General features: G+C 37.2%; 1 protein-coding gene across 17 annotated transcripts in view; it reads right to left on the reverse strand.

The window, feature by feature from the left end:
* The window catches only part of MIPOL1 (mirror-image polydactyly 1), a 189,431-nt gene that overhangs the window by 7,254 nt on the left and 159,107 nt on the right, over positions 1 to 23,070 (reverse strand). For 16 of the 17 annotated variants that reach the window (XM_068683294.1, XM_068683293.1, XM_068683290.1 and 13 more), the window contains one exon: positions 12,256 to 12,486. In XM_068683294.1, the coding sequence (XP_068539395.1) occupies positions 12,256 to 12,486 (231 nt within the window). Of the gene's footprint in view, positions 1 to 12,255; positions 12,487 to 20,334; positions 20,496 to 23,070 lie in introns of those variants that run through there. The other variant, XR_011096990.1, reaches the window with a different exon arrangement.

Here is a 23,070-nt window from a genome sequence, read left to right on the forward strand (position 1 = left end):
TAGCAGGAGGAAAAGTGAGTGATAAACACAGTTGATCTGTTTTGACAGCATTTCACTCTACTTTGCATTCATGTAGATCACAGTACAGAATAATACAGAATCAGGACTTCTGCCTCTGTGCTGGATTTAATGCCACCTTGTGAAAGGTATCGATCAGAGAACTTCACCTAATCACTCCAGCCTCAGTCCCACAGTTTATATACTGTTTTTATAAAAAGTTCATGACACCTACTTGTGCAAAAAAACCCTTTTCTATGCCTCCTTCCATAAGCTTGAAATACTTTTAGTACTGACAGTTATTGTTTCCACTCACTTGGTATTACAGCTAGTCCTTTTTCTAGGAGAAATCTTGCCACCTAAGCCTACTGCTTACTGTGACAGAATTTCCACAAAGTTTGTGCTGATATGAATAGGCAAGTGTCTCTTGGATTTTCTTGATGAATACTTCCTGGAACTCTCTGTCATCTGCTTAAGAAAAGCTAGAAGATTTATTTTATTGCTAATATATCTTCCCTGTAGAAAGTACTCCATCACAGTATTTATTCTTTTGAAAAGGGAAAAATATTGCTTCCTATCAGCTCCCAGCTCCTAATGAACACTAGTCTGGCCCTTTGGTACGATGTCTGGTATCATTACAGAGCCATGATTTACAGGCAGGCTTATTCTGTCTCTGAACAGTTCCTCACCTTTTTTTTTTTTTTTTTTTTTTTTTTTTTTTTTTTTTTGTGAGCAATACAATCTCAGAAAGCAAATATTCTTTCCTTTGAACGCTCACAATATGAAAGCAAGGTCAGAACTTTTGTGTAAAGTGCTTAAATGGCAGACATCAGGTGTATTTTGCATTATGTGTACTTTGCATGGGGCAAAACAGCATGCAGAGAAGGGAAATGACTTGTTGAAGCTCAACCAACCAAGAAGACCAAAAGGACTCACAAACTTTTTTCATGTTTAACTTCATATATAAGTAGTCTTGAACTGAACTGGGTTCCTGGGCACACACACACACAAATATAGGCATAAATGCCTGCAGAATTAGCATCCAAAATTGTTGGATACAGAACCCACCCCTCTCGGTTTCTTAATCCACGCTTTGGATCATGTCAACTGGTAACAACCAGCCAGTTCTCTTATTCTACATCTAGCTGAGACGTACTTCAGGAAATGCAAAAAAGACCTACTTAGAAGATTTTGTTTTTCTATATATTCCTTCAGGAACATTAAAAAAAAAAATCCGTTGTCAAAAATAACTATTTCAAACCTGCTCAAAACCATAGACAGGATTTCTGATGAAATGTAGTACCAGCAGTATATTTAAGTATCTGTGGGGAATGGGGTTACTAAAAGACTCTAAACTTTAAAAGTATCAGTCTGAAATCACCACATTATACCTTTCTGTGTATTTCAAACAAGTCTTCTTTACAAGGCCAGGTCTGAACTTCTCAGCTGCCTGTTCTGAACCAGTCCCTCCCCTTTTGGGCACGTTCTAGTCAAGCTTTGTTTACAAGTTCGTAAAATCTCAAATACTGATGTACTGCTCAGGCTGCTTCCCAAGTCCACCCCATCAAAGCACAACTTTGGCAGACTCTTCTTGATATCATAAACAATGAAGACAACATTAACTTTTTTCTTGATTCCGCAAATATTTTACAAAACCTGATGCAGACTTGCTGGCTCTAGACAGCTCTCAGCTATGTTCTATCTCCCTGAGGTGGTCCCACCCTCATGACCATGAGTAATCTGGAGCTTGTGGAGAGAAAATTCCTTCCCATAAACCATCATCCAATCCATCCACTATACATTCAAAATAGTCACTTTTACATGGGTTTGATGTATTTCAATAAACATTCCTTCCTTGTGTGACTCATGTGATGTTGCCCACACTGGAATGATTTCTATGGTATCATTGAGAGATCAAGTAACAATGCAAAAGGGTTTGGATGCAAGAAGAAAGGATTTAGTTGAGCTTCCAGTTGTGATAAGCCATTCACAACGGGCTCAGACTGGTAGCTGAACTCCCCACCCTTCTGGTGTAATTCAGTGGTGCCCACAGACTTCTCCTGGATTCAGGGCGACTCACACTTAGTCATCCTCCTAAAAAGTATTTATAGAAAGAAAGAAAAAAAAAGAGCAGTCTTTCAGCAGTAGTGGACCAACAAAAAATCCATGGATTAAACATCCTCTCCTCCTAATGTTTGTAATGTATTACAGATAGAAGTTATCAGTGTGAAGCTTGTCTATTTTGGTGATGTTGCAATGTGGTCCCACATGCAGGGACAAAAACAGAAAAGGTGTCTCACTGCTCATTTGCACATTAAAAATGAGCTGTTAAATTACTAGTTGAGACTCAGCATCACAGACCAAAGTGTCTTCTACACACATATAATGCTCTTTAAAACACATCAAAGACCTTTTACTGAAGTAAAAGTAAAAGTAAAACAAGCTTCAGTAGCCTCTCTTCAGAGGCAGGCACCAGTCTTCAACTGTCTTTTGCACCATTCCATCAAGACAATTCACATGAAATTTTTTTGAATCTTCAAAAAAAGGCCTTTCAGGCCCTTTTTGCTACATGTTCCTTCCATGTGACTGGAAATGAGCTTTAGTGTCACATTTTGTTCTGCTCCTGGGAGATCGGAGAATTCTTGAGTGAGGCTGAATGAGGATAGAAGCAGTGCATCTTCAGCTAATTTCAAGGACAGCTTTAGTTTTTCTGAACTGGTGAGCTTATTGACTTAAGCCTTGGTGGCAATTCTACCTTGTGGTGATGTGAATTAAATTGATTGTAGGAAAAAAGGCTTTTAATTTCTGCTGATGCAAGCATAAAAATCTGGCTTTACATCAAGACTCCTGAAATTCTTCAAAAGAAGAGTAAAATATTTTCCTAGTGTTTAAAATCAGAGACCTATGAAATAACTTTTTGCTGAGTTTTCCAATTAGGATTTCCCTACATATGTAGATGTGCACTTATTGTACCCTTCTTATATATATATATTTCAATATATAATTATTTAGTCATATAATTATATGACTAAATTTTATAAATAAAAGTATGTGGTAACAGAAATTGATGTATTATGAGGCCCAGAGTAAAATGTTAAATATGGTAGTTTTATTATAAATATCCCAATACCTGCAGTGTCTTCCATTCAAAAGATGAATTCTGATACTTTCTATGGACAAAAATTCCATAATATGAAACAGAAATGCTAAATTTTGGTCCAAGATTTACGACTTACAACAAGTCAGTGTTTAGATCTGTATACTTATACCCACCTCACATACAGCAAAAACCTAGAAAAGGGAAACAGAAATTTACCAGTAAAGCAGGGGCAATTATAGGGTTAAAGTTTTTGTTAGCTCTCATACCTACAAGCACAATTAATGCTGCCTTTCCAAAAAATATTGTTCAAAAAAATTAAAAGCCTTGAAAACATCTGGCTATTACTTCCATGACTCAGTATTAGATTAGAAACATGAACTGTAATTTTTTATTGTTGTTGTTGAAGTAGTTCCTTCTTCAGTAAAGGTACACTGTAAGTAGTGGAAAAAAAATATTTCAAGTTTGCTTAAAATTAAATATTTTGCTGGATTGGGCCTAGGCTTTTATTCCTATTTGATGCTGTAAAGAACCATTCCAGCAATTCTCCAAAAGTTTATACGTAATTCAGAAGCTTCAGTAAGTCTGGGATTTCTTGTTGAGCTTCTGCACATACATTTACAGTATTCAATCTTTTGCATATGTTAAGAAACAGTATGAGTATTAACAGAAAGAACCGCAAATTTATTTTTATTCCTTCAGCCAAGCCACAAATAAATGACTCTTGCAAACAAACCAAATACTATTTAGTAACGGCAATGTAAATGCCATGGATTTATTTTATTTGGATATAAAATATTAAAGTAAATGATTATTTGCTGTGACACTCATTTTATCATCTTGGAAAAAAAGCAAGTCTTAGAAAAAGTTCTCTTGCCTTTCTTCAGGAAGCACTCAATCTACTTTTCAAAGTTATTTAATATTTTTCCAGAGAATAGTTAACTCTAAGCTTACAAATACTGTGTCAGTGTGCTTCCTCCTATTGGGCAAACAACTTCAAAATCTAATTTGTTTGTGTTTTTGGTCTTACTAAATATTGGTCTTTGCAAGTCTGGTTTACACCATTTATATTAACTATGCCAACATTCTGATTTTGTTCTGAAGTATTCCACAACAAGCTGATATTATACAATACAAGCCCAAGAGCTAGCCGATCTAGTTTACTGAGTATACTTAGTGTATTTTGCTACTGATAAATCAATAAAACCATGTTGTAATCTACAAACTTCCATCTCTGTGAAGCAGCTATAAGCAAACTGTAAATGAACACACAGGTCAAAAACTGGGATGCCGTGATTATGTTGCCTGTGAAAACATTTGACTTTCATAGAATACATTTTAGTGTTTGAGAGAACGAAGTTTCAGCACTGCTTATATTTTCCTGAAAGACTGAGATGATAAATATTCAAATGATGATAAATATTTGTGTTTATATTGTAACTACACATACTTTAAGAAAACAATATCTGCACTGCAATCCATGATTTACAGAGGTTAAGTAAATGTAAATCATAGCTACACAAAGAAAATAAACACTTGACTAAGATTGTATACTCAGTTTTGTGTTCTTCATCCATGTGAAACTTCCTGTAGTCAATGGATGTCTTGGGTGTGCAAGGGATGCATTAAAATTTTATCTGTAATTCCCTTTTGTTTGGGATTATTATTATTATTTTGTCTTCATTCTGTTAAGTACACCACCGAACATATTCCTGGTATTGACCATAAACAATCAGATGCTAAAGGCTTCACTATTAATTTGTGACACTCAAAATATCCATGAAATTGGTATTCTACAATCTGCTCTGGCATTATCACAGATTATAACTGCATGAGACTTCTGGTACTGATACAACAAAATGATCTACTAAGGGCCATCCTGAAAAGACAAGGAAATACCAAAAGAAACTGTGAATCATTAGTACTACCAAGGGTCTTAGCTGTGTCTCACATCACCAGATCTGTCTTTCAGGACTCCAGGATTCAGAACAGGGCCTGCACAGGCACGTTCCTCCTCCAGACTGCACAGAGAGCAAGACAGCACCTTGGGATGGGATTTGTAACAATGGCTATAAGAGAAGTGTGCTCCTAAACTAGCCAGATAGTTTTTGTGTTATTCAGTCAGAAGTTTCTGTTTATGCTAATGCAAGTCTTCTCTTCTCTGGGTCAGGAAGTTATTACTGCAAGTGGTAGGTAGCACCAGCCACTCCCTCCTTCACAGCCTGCAAATCCTAACTGGACTGTAACATGAAGCATGCAATTCAAAAACTCGCAAGTGATGCGTCATCCAGTGAAGCTGATATGATTCGGTGTGGAAAACACATTTCATTACAGATTTGCAAAAGTAGTATGTTTCCTTATGTGCAGAATGAATGGTACTTTAGACATAACAAGAGAAACAAGATCTGCTTAGTGATACCAAAACACAGCATACCTAGAAAGGTCCAGAGAATATGCCCCGAGTGGCTGAATTTGTTCAGCTCACCTTAGATTTGAATGTTAGTTCAATATTTTATTTCCCCAGAACCAGAAACTGATTTCACTCTGTTAAATTTATCTGAAGTTGAACACAACTTTATTGGCTTACTAAATTCTTTTATTACAACAAATATGTATCTCTACAAGACTTCTTAATTCATCAATTCACCAGGCATATTATTGCAGTCTGAGGGGAATTATTCTGAGAGAAGTCAATGGTGTTAGTGCAAAATTCCAAGTATTTAAATAAATTCTGCCCCTACCATGTGCTGCTTTCTGTTAGATCAGACACAACTTTTTTCACACATTTCAATTAGTCTTAATTCCTCGTTAAACCTAATTCCTAATGCAGACTAATTGCAAGCCCATTGCCCCTAAACCTAATAATTTCACATTGCCTGTTTTTGCTACTCTAGCTAATGGTAATATTTTATGTAAGCTATGATATACTAGGTACTAGATTTTGTGTTTCAGATTCTCTAATGTTCTTCTTCATGCCTTGCATGCCAAAGAAACTTTGCATCAGCTCTGCTGCACGGCAGAATTCTTTGGGGTATGTGGTAGTTTTGCGTGCCTGGGAGTCTTCCATCTGGCTAGTGTGGGTTTCCTAAACACTATAAAACCCCGCCTGTGGAGATTGTATATCTCTTATGGGCCCCATGCAGTTTATAATCTGCTTTTAATTATTGCACGAGGCAGCCAACACATCAGTCCTCATCAAGCAGCTATAACTTTTGATTCAGTTCTGAAAGTTCAGAGTTATTGCTGATTTTCATTGCTATCTTAGACTGCTACAAGAGTTTCTCCTCCCTTGTCTCCTTCCTTGCAAACTCTCAAAACCATTGACTTCAGTTGTTTATTACAGTAAGTAAAAAAATCTTAGCACTTTGCCCTCACTTGCTTGTCTTTTGAATGTAGCCACCAGTATCTGTTTCACAGTAAACTACAGGTCAGATCCTTAGCTGGGACAAATAAATGCAACTCAGTGCAATAGAGCTAAGCCAACTTACTGTAACTAAGAAACTAGCTCTACATTTACATTCTTCAACAAGTCATCGGAACTCACTTTACATCTCAAAATGCAAGCACCAATTAAATTATTCCCTATATGATATTAAAAGATTACCAACTATTCAATCCCAGCAGAAATTCGCAGCAGCAGAAAACATGGTGGTTTTCATTAAAAGCAAAATCACTTTTGACATTTGCTAAATTATTTACTGACACAAATCAGTGAAACTATTAATATCTATGAAACTGTACTACTCATCTCCAGTCATTAACATGATCTCTCATTCAGGATACAGTTTTGTAAAAAAAAAGAAAAAGAAAAAAGAAAAAAAAAAGCAGCCTAGATTTAATAGGGAAGTCTGAACATCTAAATGTTTCATCCTAATAAAATAAGAAATCAAATTATTTTAATTGTTTTGAGAGATGAAAATAAAAGACATGTATTTTCAAAATTTAAAATAAAACTGAGTTCTCTAACATTTGGTCGTTCCTCCAAAACAAATAGCTCTAAGTCCCAGTGAATGTACAACTTGTTTCTTTTGTGCAGTGCTTCTGCCTGCAATTTCTAATTAACTAGCTCCATTCTTATCTACAACAAGTGACTGAAAGCATACAAGCTACAATATATACTTCAACTAAATATATGTAGGTATGATTTTAGAAGGGAGATAACTAGTTAACAACACTTGCATGAGGCAAAGGGGCTCAATCAGTATAATAAATCAGAAATGCTTGCTTTTAGCTTGTTCCCTGCATAGCTGTGCTGTACTGAATACGATCTGTACATTAAAGATACCATGTTTGCAGTTAAAAATCTCCAGAGACTTTAGACCTATACATAAAGATACTTATTTTACTCTTTTCTGAGACACTGACCTGTATCCTCATTTAAAAATGAACACCACATCTTTATATTATTAAATCTTTGTTTTGATCTATTAGTATTCACCAAAGTGCCATTTTATACAACCCCGCACTGAATAGGCAAGGCTGGAGGTAACCATCTGCAGCTTTAGAGTCCGCGTTTGAATTGATGAAAAGAGCTTTGTGTGTTCATTGCCAAGTTTGATTCTTCCAGTCATTAGACATTCCCCTCAGATCGCATCAATGAAGCGGACTCTCTTACACCCATGTGTTAAATTCTCTTCTCCTCATGGTTTCCTTTGCCAGCTATACTCCAGAAAGACTACCGGGTCTTAGCCACATTCTTCTCACAGCTGTGTTAAAAAAGAGCATCAGAGTGTCTTCCCAAAATCCATATGTGTATCTGGTCAGTCCCCTGTTGGAGGGTCACCTCACATTGTGGTGTGATTATTCAAATATTCATTCTTGTTCTTGAACTGCACTGCTCCGACCACTCTGGGAAAGATTAGACCCTCCAGCAAGCACCAGAGAACGTCTTGGACATCAATGTGAAATGCACACGACTCCTGTACTAGCAAGGCTGATTAGTTTTACTTGCAGAGGAAGGGGACTCTTACCACTTAGTTAATATGCAGCCCTTATTTTTTAAAAATTTTGTACTCTTTTAAATGTGTTAGATACTGGTAAGAAATGTTTGTTTTTGTTGTCTCATAGATGGACTTATTTATCAGCATAAGCTAAAAAGCAAAACGAAGTGAACAACTCTGAAAACAGAAATGATGTTCAGAAATGCTGGAGAGAAATCCAGGAGCACTCAAAATGGGTGCATTTCAATAACAGTGAAAGTTAGGTGGCTAGAAAACCCACACCTTTGGAAGTAAATTAAAGATAGTATTTCTTTTATGAGAGACAGTAATTTAATTTGATAAAACCACCTGCTTATTTAGAAGATAGCTTATTTTTTTCTTGTACTCAATACACTGAAATATTTTATCCGAATTTCTAACTCTTCTGCCTTCCACTTTAAAGCATAAAATAAAAGGAATAAACAAAACAAACCAAACAACAACACCCCCCCCAAAAAAAAGAAAAAAGAAAAAAGAAAAGGTTTCTTTAATAGTTAAGAACAAAACAAGTAAGAATTTTTGGCTCACATCACTTTTATAATTGTTTTGTTCATAGTAAGAACTACTTTGACAAAGTGTGCTCAGTATATCTATCATGATTTACACTGATTTTCATACCTGTGTATTTTAGCATTGCACCATCACTTCATGGATTTGAGTTTGCTTTTAGAAGCAGAAAGGCTAAATAGAAATTCTACATGCATACCTTCCACTACAAACTTAGACATGAAGCTCTGTGAGTATGCAAGTATGACTGCTCACATATGCAGAGCTACACTTTACTGAGATGGAATCATTAAATTGTGAGAAAAAAAAAAAAAAAGCAGCTGCAAAGCTCCCCAGCTGCAAAGCTGTTGCAGAAAAATAGAACATTTTCTGGAAAAAAAAAATACATCAAAAGTGGCCTCAACCTTTACTGATAATTGGCTAATATTGATTTGGTATTACATTATAACCTCCTCTGATCTCACTGTCACCAGTAGCCACTCCTCAATCCCAGAGGCTCCAGCAGGAAGGACAGTTTTAAAATATCTTGCTTCCTCTGCTGGCAGAGGACTTAATTAATTCACAGGCCTTCCCAGCCACCTTCTCCAGGTCAGCCCCATTTCCCTTCTGGGGCTGCACCAGCTGGCTCCCGGCTTCTCCAGCAGGACAAACTTGCAGGGGGCCTGTGGCACCACGCCAGAGCTCCTGGGGAGTCTGTGCCACTGTCCTTGTTCTTTGTTAATGTTAATGACATATCAAAAATTATATGCTCTACAGAGCATAAATTAAAAATCTTAAGTACCCCACAAATTGTCATAATTTCCTACTGAATAAATATGTGAATAAATATGCACTGTGTTATGTGTATATATACACATATTTATTTACATGCTTCACACACTTAAAATGCGTATTTGTTTTATAAACTAGAATAGTGCTTTATTCAAAGTCTAATATATACCTTGTTAGTATTTCAAAATCAAAATAGATTCAAACAAATGCTGCTAGATCTGCGGGGCTCCAACCATCGCTATTTTCTGTTTCGCACCACCACCCCTGCTAGGACTGCAAATCGTCTTTACAAGCAAGAGTACACAGTTGCAATTCATATATCACACTGCAGTGAGCTGATGTAAGATGTTCACACTACATCAGTATCAACAGAATTTGATTATACCTAAGTTCACTACTAGGAGATTCGAATATATCCCCCTTCTGGTTCCCAGCTGCTGTTTCATATGGGATAGGATCCAGAATTTTTTTAGATACTTTGTGTCCTGATGACTGCAAGCCCAGGATCACTGTTTTGACTTCTGTCTTGTACTTAGAAAGCAACAATTGCAGGTAGGTACACAAATTAAAGAAATTATAGCAACACTGTGCAGAAATTCCATTTCCATTGCAAGCTCTGCATGTGATGCTGTCTGCAGACACTCAAGTTTTTAAGAATATTAAAAAATTCTTTAGTGCTGCCAGAGAACAGATTAGCAAAGGCAGAGTGAACACTAGTAAATTACATGATAGGAAAATACAAAGTACATCTTTTTCAACTTTATTTTAATTATTCTAATTATGTTCTTTCTTAGTGAAGCTAATAATTATTTTCCTCTTCAGAGTTTTAACTGTTGCTTATGTTATTCAGATATTTTACTGATTAATATTGGGAAACTACTTCATACAGCTGCTAAATATGTCTCTCAACAGAATTAAATGTTACTTGGGCATTTAAAAGAATGTAAAATCAAGTAAACAGACATTTAAAAAACCTATTTGGGCTATGAAACGTAGCATTACATTTCAAATTACAAGCAGCTTGCTCTTAAGACAGTACTAATAATTAATACTACTGTAATTAATATCAAGAAGTCTTTCAGTTGACAGGTTTATAAATTGCCAGTTCCTTTCTGAAATGTAGAGCATCCTACATCTTGGAAATAAAATGCAAAGCTAACAAATGAGTTCCTGCCTAATTGCCAAACACTAATTTGTATGAAGCAGTTGAATCTACAAAGGAATTGGGAATTCTCAGCCTGGTTTCCCTGCTGATGAGTAAGAACTGTCTGTGTAGTTCTCCCAGAGGTGTCAGAGGAATCTCTATAGTGTCACACAAGGGTTCTTAGCTCAAAGTAAACACACTTTCCACAAACTCAGCTGCTTAATCTGTTTGCAGGTTGAATTATAAGATGGGGGTGGATGACTCTGGGTGCTGGGAAGACGCACAGAGCATTTCCACAGTTTCTTGGTAAAAAAGGCATGCTATTGTCATCAAAAGGCTTCAACCAATTGTTTAATTTTGCTATAGGCTCAGTGGTGTGATCTTAGCAATAATGAAAACTAACCTAACCAAAATTTTCCCAAGTAGCTGAGCATGTTAAATTGCATAAATACTTTTCACTATAGCAGTGTATCACCACTACTTTAATTCAGGTTGTGCCTGCACTTCTACCCTAGGCACTGTGGTTACATGGGATTAAACAAGAATTCTCTAAAACAAGAACAAAACAAAAACATTATTCACTTAAATATAGTCAGTAAGTATTTATAAATAAAACAAAACACAACAACTTTAAAATCAAGCAGTGTACAGAAAGGTTTAGCCAACATTCACTTTTAGGTGCTGCAATTATTTTTCATAGTTTTATTTTTATCAAGCATGTTTAATGCACCTGCTGAAGTTTCAAAAACATCTAAATGTTCAGAATAAAGATCTGAATGATTCTCAACCACTGGAGGTTTTAAAGAGATGACTGAAAGGATGTATTTTCATATACATATATTAATTATATTTATAAATAATTTTAACAATATAAAGATATAATTTGCATATTTTGTAAGAGGAAATATCAGCATGATTTCTTTTTTAAACAGGAAGAACTCTTATTAGATTCTTGCAATATATTATAAGCCAAGTCCTAGCTACTCTCGAAATATGTTACAGACATCAAAGTTGAAGAAAAATATGGACTGATGGTAAAATCTGCAATTCAGCCTTGACAGCCTTGGAAAGGTGTGAGAAGGGTATTCTGAAGCTGATGAATGCAATGCAGCAATGACAAACACCAGACTGTGAAGAGGCAGAGCCTATACATTTGCCTATATCCCAGCAATCAGACCTTCAGAAGCTTCTGTGCTAGTAATAACTGTTGTCACAATGAGGACTTCAACAGAAAAGAACTTCAGGTTTTGAAGTTCAGTAACCTTTCAACACAGAATTGTACGTTGGGAAGGAGAATGCAATCCCTGCTCATCCATTCAGAGACTTCCTGTCAATTTCAGTGAGATTTTGAAGCCATCCCCTAAACAACCCCATCTGCATTTCCTGTATGAATCATGCCAGACAAGAAATCATGAGAACTTGAAGGTTCTACCATGCAATTATAATGGCAAATACTCTGTTGCTATAGAATTGCCATGGGTGTAAATGATTCATCAGAAATGGAAACACTTTCCTTGTGCCTTGCACATGCAGTTTCCATAACAGTAGTGACAGGCACACTTTCTTCCATAACACTATATAACTGTTAAAATAATTGGCTTCATAACTGAATAAGTAATGAGCTGAACAGTCAACAAAAAATTAATCATTTTAAAGGAACTTAGTTCTGAGTACAAGAGCATTTTCAGTCACAGGCAAAAGAACAAGGTTTCATTTGCTTTCCCAATACAAGTTTTCCTGAAAGAAGGCAAATGACTTACTTCTGAACTTTTTCGTTGGCCTCCTTTGAAACCTCCAAGGCCTTTTGGAGCTTCATCTCAGTGTCCTTCTGCTCTGACTGAGCTTGCCGCAGCTGAGCTGCCAGTTCTTCAATCTGGCCATAGGTAAGGGTCACAACATCCTCCTTGTCTTTCAGTCTACCTTCAGAAGTACTGAAAGTACAGTTAAGCCAGTCCTTCAGGCTCATCCCTTGAGACAAAGGTTTGTGTGAACTGGGGAAAAAAAAGCATACAGTTCATTAAGGTTCAGCCTAAGGCTGAACTGCAAGAATACTACACCCAGTTTAATTAATATCTTTATATTATCATATATGGATCTATATGCATTAATACCAATATTATTTCAAAGGTGATGGGAAACAAGATAATACCTCATTTCCACAAGGGTCTTCTACAAGTATGTAACAAGTAGCAGAATTTTAAAAAGTCAAAAACCTGTTAAACAAACTTATAAAGTAGTAGTATTTTTCAATTGCATTATTCTCCCAATCACTTTATGACCTGCAGGAAAAAGATGTTATTGAAATATATGAAATTGATTTAATCAGTGTAAGTTACTGATGTGTTATTATGTCATGATACAGAGGCCTGTCTTTTAGCAAGAAGACTCATCAACTGAAGGGAGTTTTGCAAAATTGAAGATTTTTCAGTACAATGAAAGTAATAACAGTGTTACAATGTACAAACATAATTAAGTTATCAGGATTTCTTAGAATTATGAATGATTTGTGCATGCTAAACAATTTTAAAGGCCTTCAGTCAATATTTTTGTGAGATGGAACTTAAACGTTTCTTGGTGCTGGTTTAAATAAGCTAGTAACACATATACTGTGATACACTATGTCTTAAATAGCTTCTTTATGGTAGACAGAGGTTACTTGCCAGCATCAGAGTTTATCACTGGATACTTCAACATATATAGTGTCCTTCACCGTTTTATTACTGCACACTCCAACATACTCCACCATAACTTCTTGGAAAGACCTTCCTGAGTCACTGGTTTGGTTTGACTTAGAGAAAAAGTAGACATGTTTACCAACTATTGCACAGTGAAGTGCCACGGGTGTATACTCAACTCAATCAGTTTTATACACAATTTTGAGTTATATTCACAAAGATATCAAATCATAGAGCACAAAATAGTAATACTTCATTTTACAGACCAGAATACAGTACTATATGCTTTGCACTTGACTGCCTGAAAGTTCTGAACAAATCAAAGGGATATCATAAATTAAAAATGAAACTGAACAGGGTCAACGCCCTGTTCTTCTTCTTAAATGAAGACTATTGTGTATCAGGAAAAAAATCTCAATGAAGCCTGTAAGACTGCAGAACTATTTTTCATGGAAGCAGCAGTGGGAGATAACAAAAGTGGGAGATTTATAACAAAAGTAGGAGATTTATAACAAAAGTAGATATCATAATGAACAGTGTGTTTAAATAAATAATTGAAGTAATTTCAAAAAAACTTCTTGACTTCTTGAATATCAGAAGCTATTGCTGTATTAATGAATATGACTTGATACCAACCCTTTCACTGATGACCATGTAAATATCAAACATTATTTCAGCATAAATTTCTAGTAGCAGTGGAGACTGATTGTAATACTCAAAATATTCTGCATGACAGCAGGCAGTATGCAATAGCATACTTTCTTCCTTTCCAGTTTATTAAGATACAGAAAACGTCCTTCATTCTGTCACTCCATAGAGGAAAATCATATACAAACTAAAATATAATACGCATAGACAAAAAGCTGTTCATGAACTAATGGAAATCTAAAAGCTAAAAGGTCAGTGTTGGTATGTCATTATGCCTACTACTTGAGGTTGTCCGAAAATAAAGTAAAAAACATTTTCAATTAAATTAAGATATTGAAAAAATAAATATAAAATGAAAAAAAAAAAAACAACCAAAAAAAATACTGAGAAGCTGATCTGTTCAGTGAATATATGGGTCATTGGTTTTCAAACAAACAAACAAAAAAACCTAACTTGTTTATACCAGCTGAGAGCTTTTTTTTTTTTAAAAAAAAAATATTTTCCTTTCTACAACATATGAGAAACATGGCCTTTTATTTAGTTTCTAAAATATTGTCTCTGTCTGCCTACGACTGGGCTCCTTCTGAAAGACTGGCCCTGAATAATACAGTATGCAATACACAGTTAAATGTTTTAACTCATAATGATTGCATCTGAGATTCTGACGTATGTATTTTGTAAGCCAGTGCAATTCATATAGATAAAGACACTGTGGTTGATAAATCTTTCAAACTTTTTTTTTTTAAGACCATACAATTTCCAAAGTTCCAGAAGATTATTTCTTAAAATAATACTGATGCTATAAATCAAAAATAAATGAGTGTTCTAGGCCTGAAGAATGGTTCACAGAAGCATTGAAACTGTTCCTTGATTTAAGTAATTTACACTTTCATTATTAAAAAAACAACAACACACAAACAAACACACAAAACAAAACAAACAAACAAACAAAAACCATTTTGCTTACTATGGTAGTATGAGTCTAACAATTTTTGCTTAAGCCTGGTTCTGAGAGCTTCAGTTAATGGGCCACCTTAACCATATCCAGGAAGAAGAAAAAGTCATATGTGATGAAGTCATGTATGCAGCTCTGGCAGATAGCAAGAGGTCCCCCCAAAGTCAGAGCACCTTCAAGCCTGCCATAAATTTCACTAGTTATAACTGTTCCCAGAGGGACTTTTCACTGGCTGAAAATCAACTGCATGAAGTGCTCCTCTTATAACACTTCTCTCTTTACCAGGCATACTTTTGCTGCAAGGTGAGAAATGATTTTCCACTCGAAGCAATTACTGAAAAATCTTCCACCTAAAGAGGTTGAGGGGGGGAAGTAAAAAAAAAACAACAAACATTCCCTATTTATTCCCTCTTTACTCCCCATCTCCAGTGATAAACATATCTAGTGTTCCCAAATGCATGTAGGTCTGACCTTGGTTTTCACCACAAATGTCTCTGACACTCAAGTTCTGGAGACTGCTCAAACCTCAGCCTGCACTTGGGATGGCTTTGAAGAGGGTCCCTTCATAGTGCTGAGACCACTCAAAGGCTAGGCAGCATTCATACCTTGAAAATACTACCTCAGAGGTGCCCTTGGGAAACAATCCAGTAAGACAATATTTAAATTAAAAAAAAAAAAAAAGTTCATAACACCTAGAAGGACTTTGACATTTTCCTGCAAAGCAGAAGAAATAAAATGGTCAAGTTTGCATTACAGGTGAGTCAGGAGCCTGACAGCTGGTAGACAGGTAACTAGATGACATTGCCCTACCATAGACAAATATTTTATTAGCCTTCCTTCCTCTGCAATTACAAATGTTAAGAGAACTTTTTTTTTTCCTCTTCAGTACAACCTCCTAAACATCTTTCACTAATTTACCTGATGGCACCAGCTGTGTTAGCTCAGGCCACAGACCATGTTACAACATTAGTACATGTTATGCATAACACAGGCTATGTTCTGTGCATTCTTACAGTCCATCACAGAGTGTCACTACCTCATCTGTAGAATGAGCTCAGGCATCCTCTGTATTTTATATTCTCTCACAAAACCCATGGATAAGCACTTGTTGGGCAGAGCCCACTAATGATTTTCTTCTCTGTGGCAGCTAGTGATAAAACCTTAGGATTTTACAGAATAACATGTTGATTGATAAGCACTGATCATGCATGTCCCTACCACCAATCTCAATTACTTTTTAATTTGGATCCATGGTGAACTGTAGGTTGAATCTCAACATTCTCTCCTGAAATGATCTGGAGAAACCTGTGACCTGCATCGTCTGCATGCTGTATGATTGAAGCACGCGTTCATTATTTATAGTGCAAACTTGAACTGATGATCATCCATCTTAGAATTTCCATTTTTCAACATATACAAATTAAATGCCACTACATTGTGGCTCCGTGGGCCTCAATCTTTTCACCTTTAATAAGAGCAATGACTTTGCAAGGTGCTTTGAGCTTCACTACTGAAAAGGGACTTGTCACTGTTGAAACATGTTAGATCCAGCGTTGTTTGAATTTAGGAAAAGTGAAACCCAGATGGTCTTCTGGTGACTTCAAGCATCAAACATTCTCTTTTGGATCTCACTTCATTCTCGAAGCACCAAGCACCCTGCAGTACCCACACCATTCCCAAGGGACCAGCCTGGGAGAGCTAGCAAGGACCTAGGGCACCCGATTTAATCATTTGAGCCTTTCTTGAGGTTGAGAGACTGCTGAGACATGCTCTCATCAAGAAATAATTGGAAGCCAAACCTCCTTTACAAACCCTTCACTTACAGAGATGCACAGTAATCAAAAGTCACCTCATGTGGCCAGTAGGTAAATCGCTCAGATAGCACAGATTCATGTCAGTGATATGCACACGACATCCATCACCACCTATCATTCCTCATGTTCACCACAGCATCAAATGATACAGGACTCCCACAGAAATAGCATACGGATGACTAATATTTGGTTGAAACAGAATCCAAGCAAAACATACATGACATGATACCAATAAGTAGAAGGAAGCATTCTGGAGATTTTTGCAGCTGTGATACTATCCTCTTCAGGGAAGTGCAGACCCATGGTTAATAGCTTGTGATCAAGAAGTGCTTCTGGATTTCCTGAGCACAAGATGCTCTCCCCAGCAGCACCTGGAGCTGGGGCCTCTATGATCTCTAACTGATTAATTAGAGTATGGCAGACAATAACTCAAGCATTAGCTTTTTTCAGACACATATCAGTTCTCAGATACAGTGCATCAGAGTTTACAGAAGAGAATACTGTATGTTTTATGGTTTAAGCCTGAATATAATACTTGATACAGATTAACACAACTCACACGACACCAGGATTCCGTGATGTACCTGTGTTAATTGCAATATACACATCCACAGGCTATCAGATTTCTTCCAAGAATTAGGGCACTGTGTTTTAAACACAAATGCATCTGTTGTAGATGCTCTACAGTTTATTTGACTACATGTTATTCTTACAACCAAGCTTTCTTTAAAATGTTCCTCTCGTGCTTTGACACTGAATTGGCTGTAGTAGAGCATTTTTGTCTAGCATTCACAGAGTGAGACTATCCAGCCCTGAAGCCTAGCTTCTATGTAAAATTAATCTGATATTTTAAAAATAATTGTATTTTGTACAGTGCTTACTTTACCATACTAGAAGTTGCAAGAAAGGATTTTGCTATCTTTTATCTGCTCTTTATTGCCAATTCATATCCTTTGTCCATTCTTAAATATTTGCCAATGGCTTTAGTTAACAAAATAACTTTAAGGTAGTATTTGTAATACTGTAGTTATTCCCTACAGTAATAGATTGTTTAGGTAACACTGCAAATACAGAGGGAACCTTATCTATTAATCGAAGACAGAACTGGCATCAAGTCATCAAGAGTGACCTCAGTATTTGAATATAAAGGATGTTTAAGATGGTGCCAACACCTCCACATTGTACAGCATATCACAGAATCCCGACTGCCTTCCCTGGGCAGCACTAACATGATAACTGCAACCGAATGGATCCTGGCTCAGCTGAACGTAGCAGGCAGGCAGGAGGGGCACAGGCAGCCCAGGGACAAGATGTTTTTCTACTTTCCCAGATCCTGGGCTCTTTGATGGCTGCCAGAGGCCTCTCCATGGACATAAATGAGTGGAGGGGTGTACAAGCGGGTGGTGTAAAGCCAGTGATGCTGGCTGTTAGCCAGCTGGGAAATTGCCTATGTCAGGGATTTGCAGAAACACAAACCAGGTGGAATCAAGATGGAGGATCCTGTCCTAAATGTTATAGTGGCTTACTTTTCATACCGTCAATATGCTTTTGACAACATCAGTTTTAAGATCAGTGCACTTTGTCTTCAAAGCTAAACATAGTTTAGAAAGCAGTAACTGTTTGTGTGCTGAATTAATAGAGCTTTTGGTACACCAACTAAACAGGTAGAAAATGGACACAGTATGTATTGCTTGTGCCTTTTTGGTGATCCTTGCCAAGCGTTTCATTCTGAACACTGCCTCTTACATGGAAACCAGGTATTGTGGTATTGGAAATGTGGTATTGTTATATGGAAACCAGGTATTGATGGACATTAGCCTTCAGAGCAGGCGTGTCAGGATCGGCTCCTACAGATCCGCATCTACCACCATCCAGGTCTAGATGGCAGCTCCCTTGGCTCCTTCTGACTTCACTGCACTTGGCAGCATGCAGTACATGGCTGGCTTGAAGATCTAGTCTCCAAAATGCCAGCCATGGAAATCTTTCCTGTTGTCAAAGAACATGCACATTCAAGGGTCAGGCATTTCTGCTCTGAGACTTAAATAACATCTCCTGTCACCGTAGTTTGAATTTAGACTTGCCTGCAGAGCTAAGAAAATCTGGCAGAGATATCTTTGTTAGAAATTATGCATGAAGTTAGGGCTAATTTGGTTTGTGCCTTTAGTTTCTTTTACAGCCTCTCACTGGTAAGGATAATGGCTTCTCATTTCCATTTTATGTGTGACCTACACACAAACAATTCTATTTGGAATGGACAAAATCCTTCTACAAAACGCATTAATACTAGTGTATCACTTCTTGTATTGGATAAACTGAAGTAATTCAGACAGAACAAATGGGAATCCTGACCCTGAAAACTGACATAGTCAGTGGAGTATCTACTCAGTAGAAAGTGATACTTCATATATACATCCACCCATATATCTATATACATGTACATAAAATAAATCTGATAGCACAGGTATAGATCACAACACGGGCATCAGAATCACCTGAAAACAAGTTCAGTGTAATGACTATGTGCTGTTGACTTTTATTTTTGTCTCCAGGGAATACTGTTTACTTTGCTTTAAAATTTATATGAGTCATTTTGTTACATGTGCCTTTTTTTAATTAGTTTGAAGGAAACAGTCATTTGAGAAAGAGAGCGGAAATCAATTCTGATTCGATACTGATAGCTACTGTGCGATGTAAACTGTGTGTTCTTTCTAATTAAATGTAAACATGTTCGGTTCTAAAGTCCAGCAGTGATGACAACAACTACTAGAAAGGATTGCTTAAGCCCTGGTCAACTGATTCTTGTGAACCTTTTGTTCATACCGTAGGTGAGCTTGTGCAATCTGTCGTAGGGTGATCACCAGTTGTAACTGACTTTATTTTAGGTCATCTTCAGAGAAAAGACTTGACAAGAATGTGGAGCACTCTGTAATACCTCGTTACCCATTAACTACGTCCTTCTGATAGCTAATCAATAGCATTGCATGGAGCCAAACACACTGCACTGAACTGCCCCTCTTCCAAAAGCCAAGTCTTGGTAAATATTTAATGGCAGTAAAGGTGTTTTGACTGTTATCAATCTGATATGTTAAAGAACTCTTGAAAGAAACTTTATCTTGCTTCTTTCTGCATAAATAATTTGTTCAGTTACAATTTTAGTCTTATGCAAAAGCACTTAAATTAATGATCTAATGCTTTTAAATCAAAGCTTTGGACAGAAAAAATAAAGTTTCAATGCCCATAACACACACACACACACACAGAAAAAAAAAATCAAAGTTTATTTCCTTGATAAAATGCCAACTAGAAGTATACATCAAGGAACCCAGCCCTTTATACTGTAGTAGTAGATACTGTGCCAGACTTGCTCAAAACCTGTTATACAAGTGCACATTTGAGATTTTCTTACAAGGCTTCAGTTTCTGTAAAATTCCTAGCTCTTGCTCACATCAAGATGGCCTAGGATTTTTAGTTTCTTTTCACCAGGGAAAAACCCAACCCTTTATACATTAATATCCAGTGACTTTTTTTCCCCCATAAAGTGAATACTCCCATTTTCAGATGGGTATATTCTCAGCTAATGAGTTTTATTAAGTGTTATTTTATTTTGTATTTTTCTGTGCAAAGCAGTTCACTTAACAGATAAACACTTTTATCCTGATTCTTTAACACCTAGTGCATGCAAACCTTTGCTCCAGCCAGGTAGGATCTGAATGTCTCCTAAGAGAATTACATAGGATTATTCCATACCTCTGTGCTAATGCCACAGGACAGAGGATGGAGGAGTCTCCTGATCCCCTCAACCAGCACAGTCTTCCAGCCTTCTCTGCATGATTCAACTTCACTATGAGACTAAGCATATTGAAGAAACTGATTCAGGAGTGGATCCAAGCTTTTTCTTGGAAAATGATCTGGGAATAAAACATTGATAGTGTTTCAGCTTCCAAAATGTGAATCACCATAAAAGTTTTCCCAGAAGTATAAGTACTATTTTTTCTCCCCAGTGTTTAAATGGCCTCTTTAGTGCTCTTGATGCTATTCAATAGATTTCCAAAATAAAGATCACAGGAATAATTCCCAAACACTGGTGCAGATAAACTGGACAGCCAGGAGTTTTCAAATCAATAGTAATTGTCTCTGATGAAAACAGCATTAATTAAAATCATAAAGGCCTGTAAATCAATCAGGCAGCATGGCACTATTCAGAAACGACCAGCTGAAGAAAGCCTGTTGCTAATAACCTTAGAAAATATCTTGTATTTAGTACAATGTTATCTTTATAAATCAGACATGATTGTGAATTTTATTGCTGTCCTGATTTGCTATTGTGATAGCATAGCTTAACTCCCCCACTGAACCAGAAAAGCAAGAGGCAAATCTGTCTCGGACACAGGGCTAGAAGCCAGCCCTGCTTTCCAGCATAGCTAGGAACATCCAGCTGAGTAGATGGAAGAGAAGTGTCTCTCCAGGAGAATGCAATTAAAAGAAACACAAAGAATGGAAACGTGTTTCAAAGATGGAATAACCAAACACAGATGGAATTTGAGAGAGAGATGATCTAATGGATGAGATGAGTTGCCCTAAAGCTAGAAACCCGGTGTAACTGACCTGGGAAGGGATTCACATGGGGCTCTGCCCTCTTATCATTGCCCTCAGTTAGTGAATGATTCAGCTGGGTTAAACTCACTGAATATCTTTAAAAAACATATATATATATATATATTTTCTTGAGTATACTTCTCCCCATACCCAGAAAAACAGAGTGTACTTGAACAATTTTGTTTGATGTTTCTCACAAGTGTTACTAAAAAATATTAAGCAACTCTGACCATGGTGGAACAAGGTGTCCTGTGCTCCAGCACATGCCTGGCTGTGGTCACCAATGTGCCAGGAAGTGAGGTACACTGATGCACTCTATGTGAGTGTGCCCAGCACATGGTTTCTCTGCTGTCAGTACTGTCAACAGCAATATGTGCCCCTCTGAGATGGCTGCAGTCACCAGGAAGACTGCAAATGCTGCAGTCTGAAAGCCCTCAACCAGGTTAGTACAGATGCCTGTAGTGTCTACCTTAAAACTATCATGGCTTCTCCTTTGCAAAAATGGAGATGGTTTTGGGACTGCTGTGCAGAAATAACCTAGAAAGTTGCCTCCTGAAAGCCATGTGAATGACACAATGGCAATGTATTGCTACTCAGTAAGCCATGTCTTACCTAGCTGCTGCTGCCAAACCCTTATCCATATATAAATCACACAGCTCCTTGGACAGTTGAGCACTATGAAACAAGCCAGTTGAAACGATGGCTTAAATGATAAAGGGAACGCCTGGGAAACTTAATATAAGGGAAGTCTACTTCTCTATTGTTTGTACCAATGCTTACTGAAGTGATGGGGCAGACTTGTCTGGGCCATTCTCCCTAACATGAAACAAGGACATATGCTGGGGAATGATTTAGTGGACTGGGGATCAGAGCTCTGTCTTGAATTCCCTCTTCTGTTTCACATCTTCTTTGTGGTACTGAACAAGTCACAACACGCACATCTGAGCCTGCCATGATGAAACCGGGAGAAAAATGCCCTTCTTTTGCTTTTTGTCCTTGTTGAGTTCAAAGCTTTGTGGGGCTGGGATTGCTTCTTGTTATCTATGTGTGCCACATCTGGAATCCTGAGGCCCCAATCTTTGTTCAGATCTTGGCACAAATTATTATTCACAGGAAGATACAAAACAGCTAATTAACAGTATGCATGTGTTGGTGATGTATGTCAGCCTGCTTAATTTTAGGAGACAGATCCAGGTTTAGGACCTTTCTGGAAAACACACTACAGCTTCTCACAACGAGGCAGTTTTTGCCTCCCCATAGCAGGTTCAGCCACCATTGCCACCAATGTGTAAGGTGCAAGCAGTGACAGCAGCCTCCCACCTGCCATGAGTCCAAGAGCTTTGTTACCCAAGAAGGTATTCCTTGCATCCTTCCAGAGGAAAAGGGCCATCAGCTGATTATAGCTCACTGACTGAAAGCCAAATTGCGTGATTCACAAGCCGCGTGGAATGTGAGTGATTAGACTGGCTGTTGCTGAGAAAAGTCAGTAAAGACAGAGCTTCAAAGTATAAGGGTTGGAAAGATGCTGAAAACAGATGCTGAATTGATTTTTGTATCCTAAAACTTTTAAACTGTCTCCCTCACCTCATTTCTTTCATCCCCATGAGTTTCAACCACTGGGCTATTGAAATCAAATCTGTAAAAGAATAACATTGCTGTGCACTTAATTCAGTCTGAGTGAAGAGGAAAACAGCAGTGTTAACTTCATGAGGCAGGAGTTCATGAGAAAAACTCCAGCTTCTTCTTTTGGCCAGCATATCATTTCTCCATAACCAGCAGGTAAAAGTGAATCATTGTAGCAGGAAATGTATTGGTTGCACTGAACCAAAGAATTAATTATTTTCTCAGGACCTGACAAGGAACCTGAATGAGCATGAAAGCTCTTGT

Source organism: Anas acuta, chromosome 5 (assembly GCF_963932015.1).
Source record: "Anas acuta chromosome 5, bAnaAcu1.1, whole genome shotgun sequence".
Classification (NCBI taxonomy): Eukaryota; Metazoa; Chordata; class Aves; order Anseriformes; family Anatidae; genus Anas; species Anas acuta.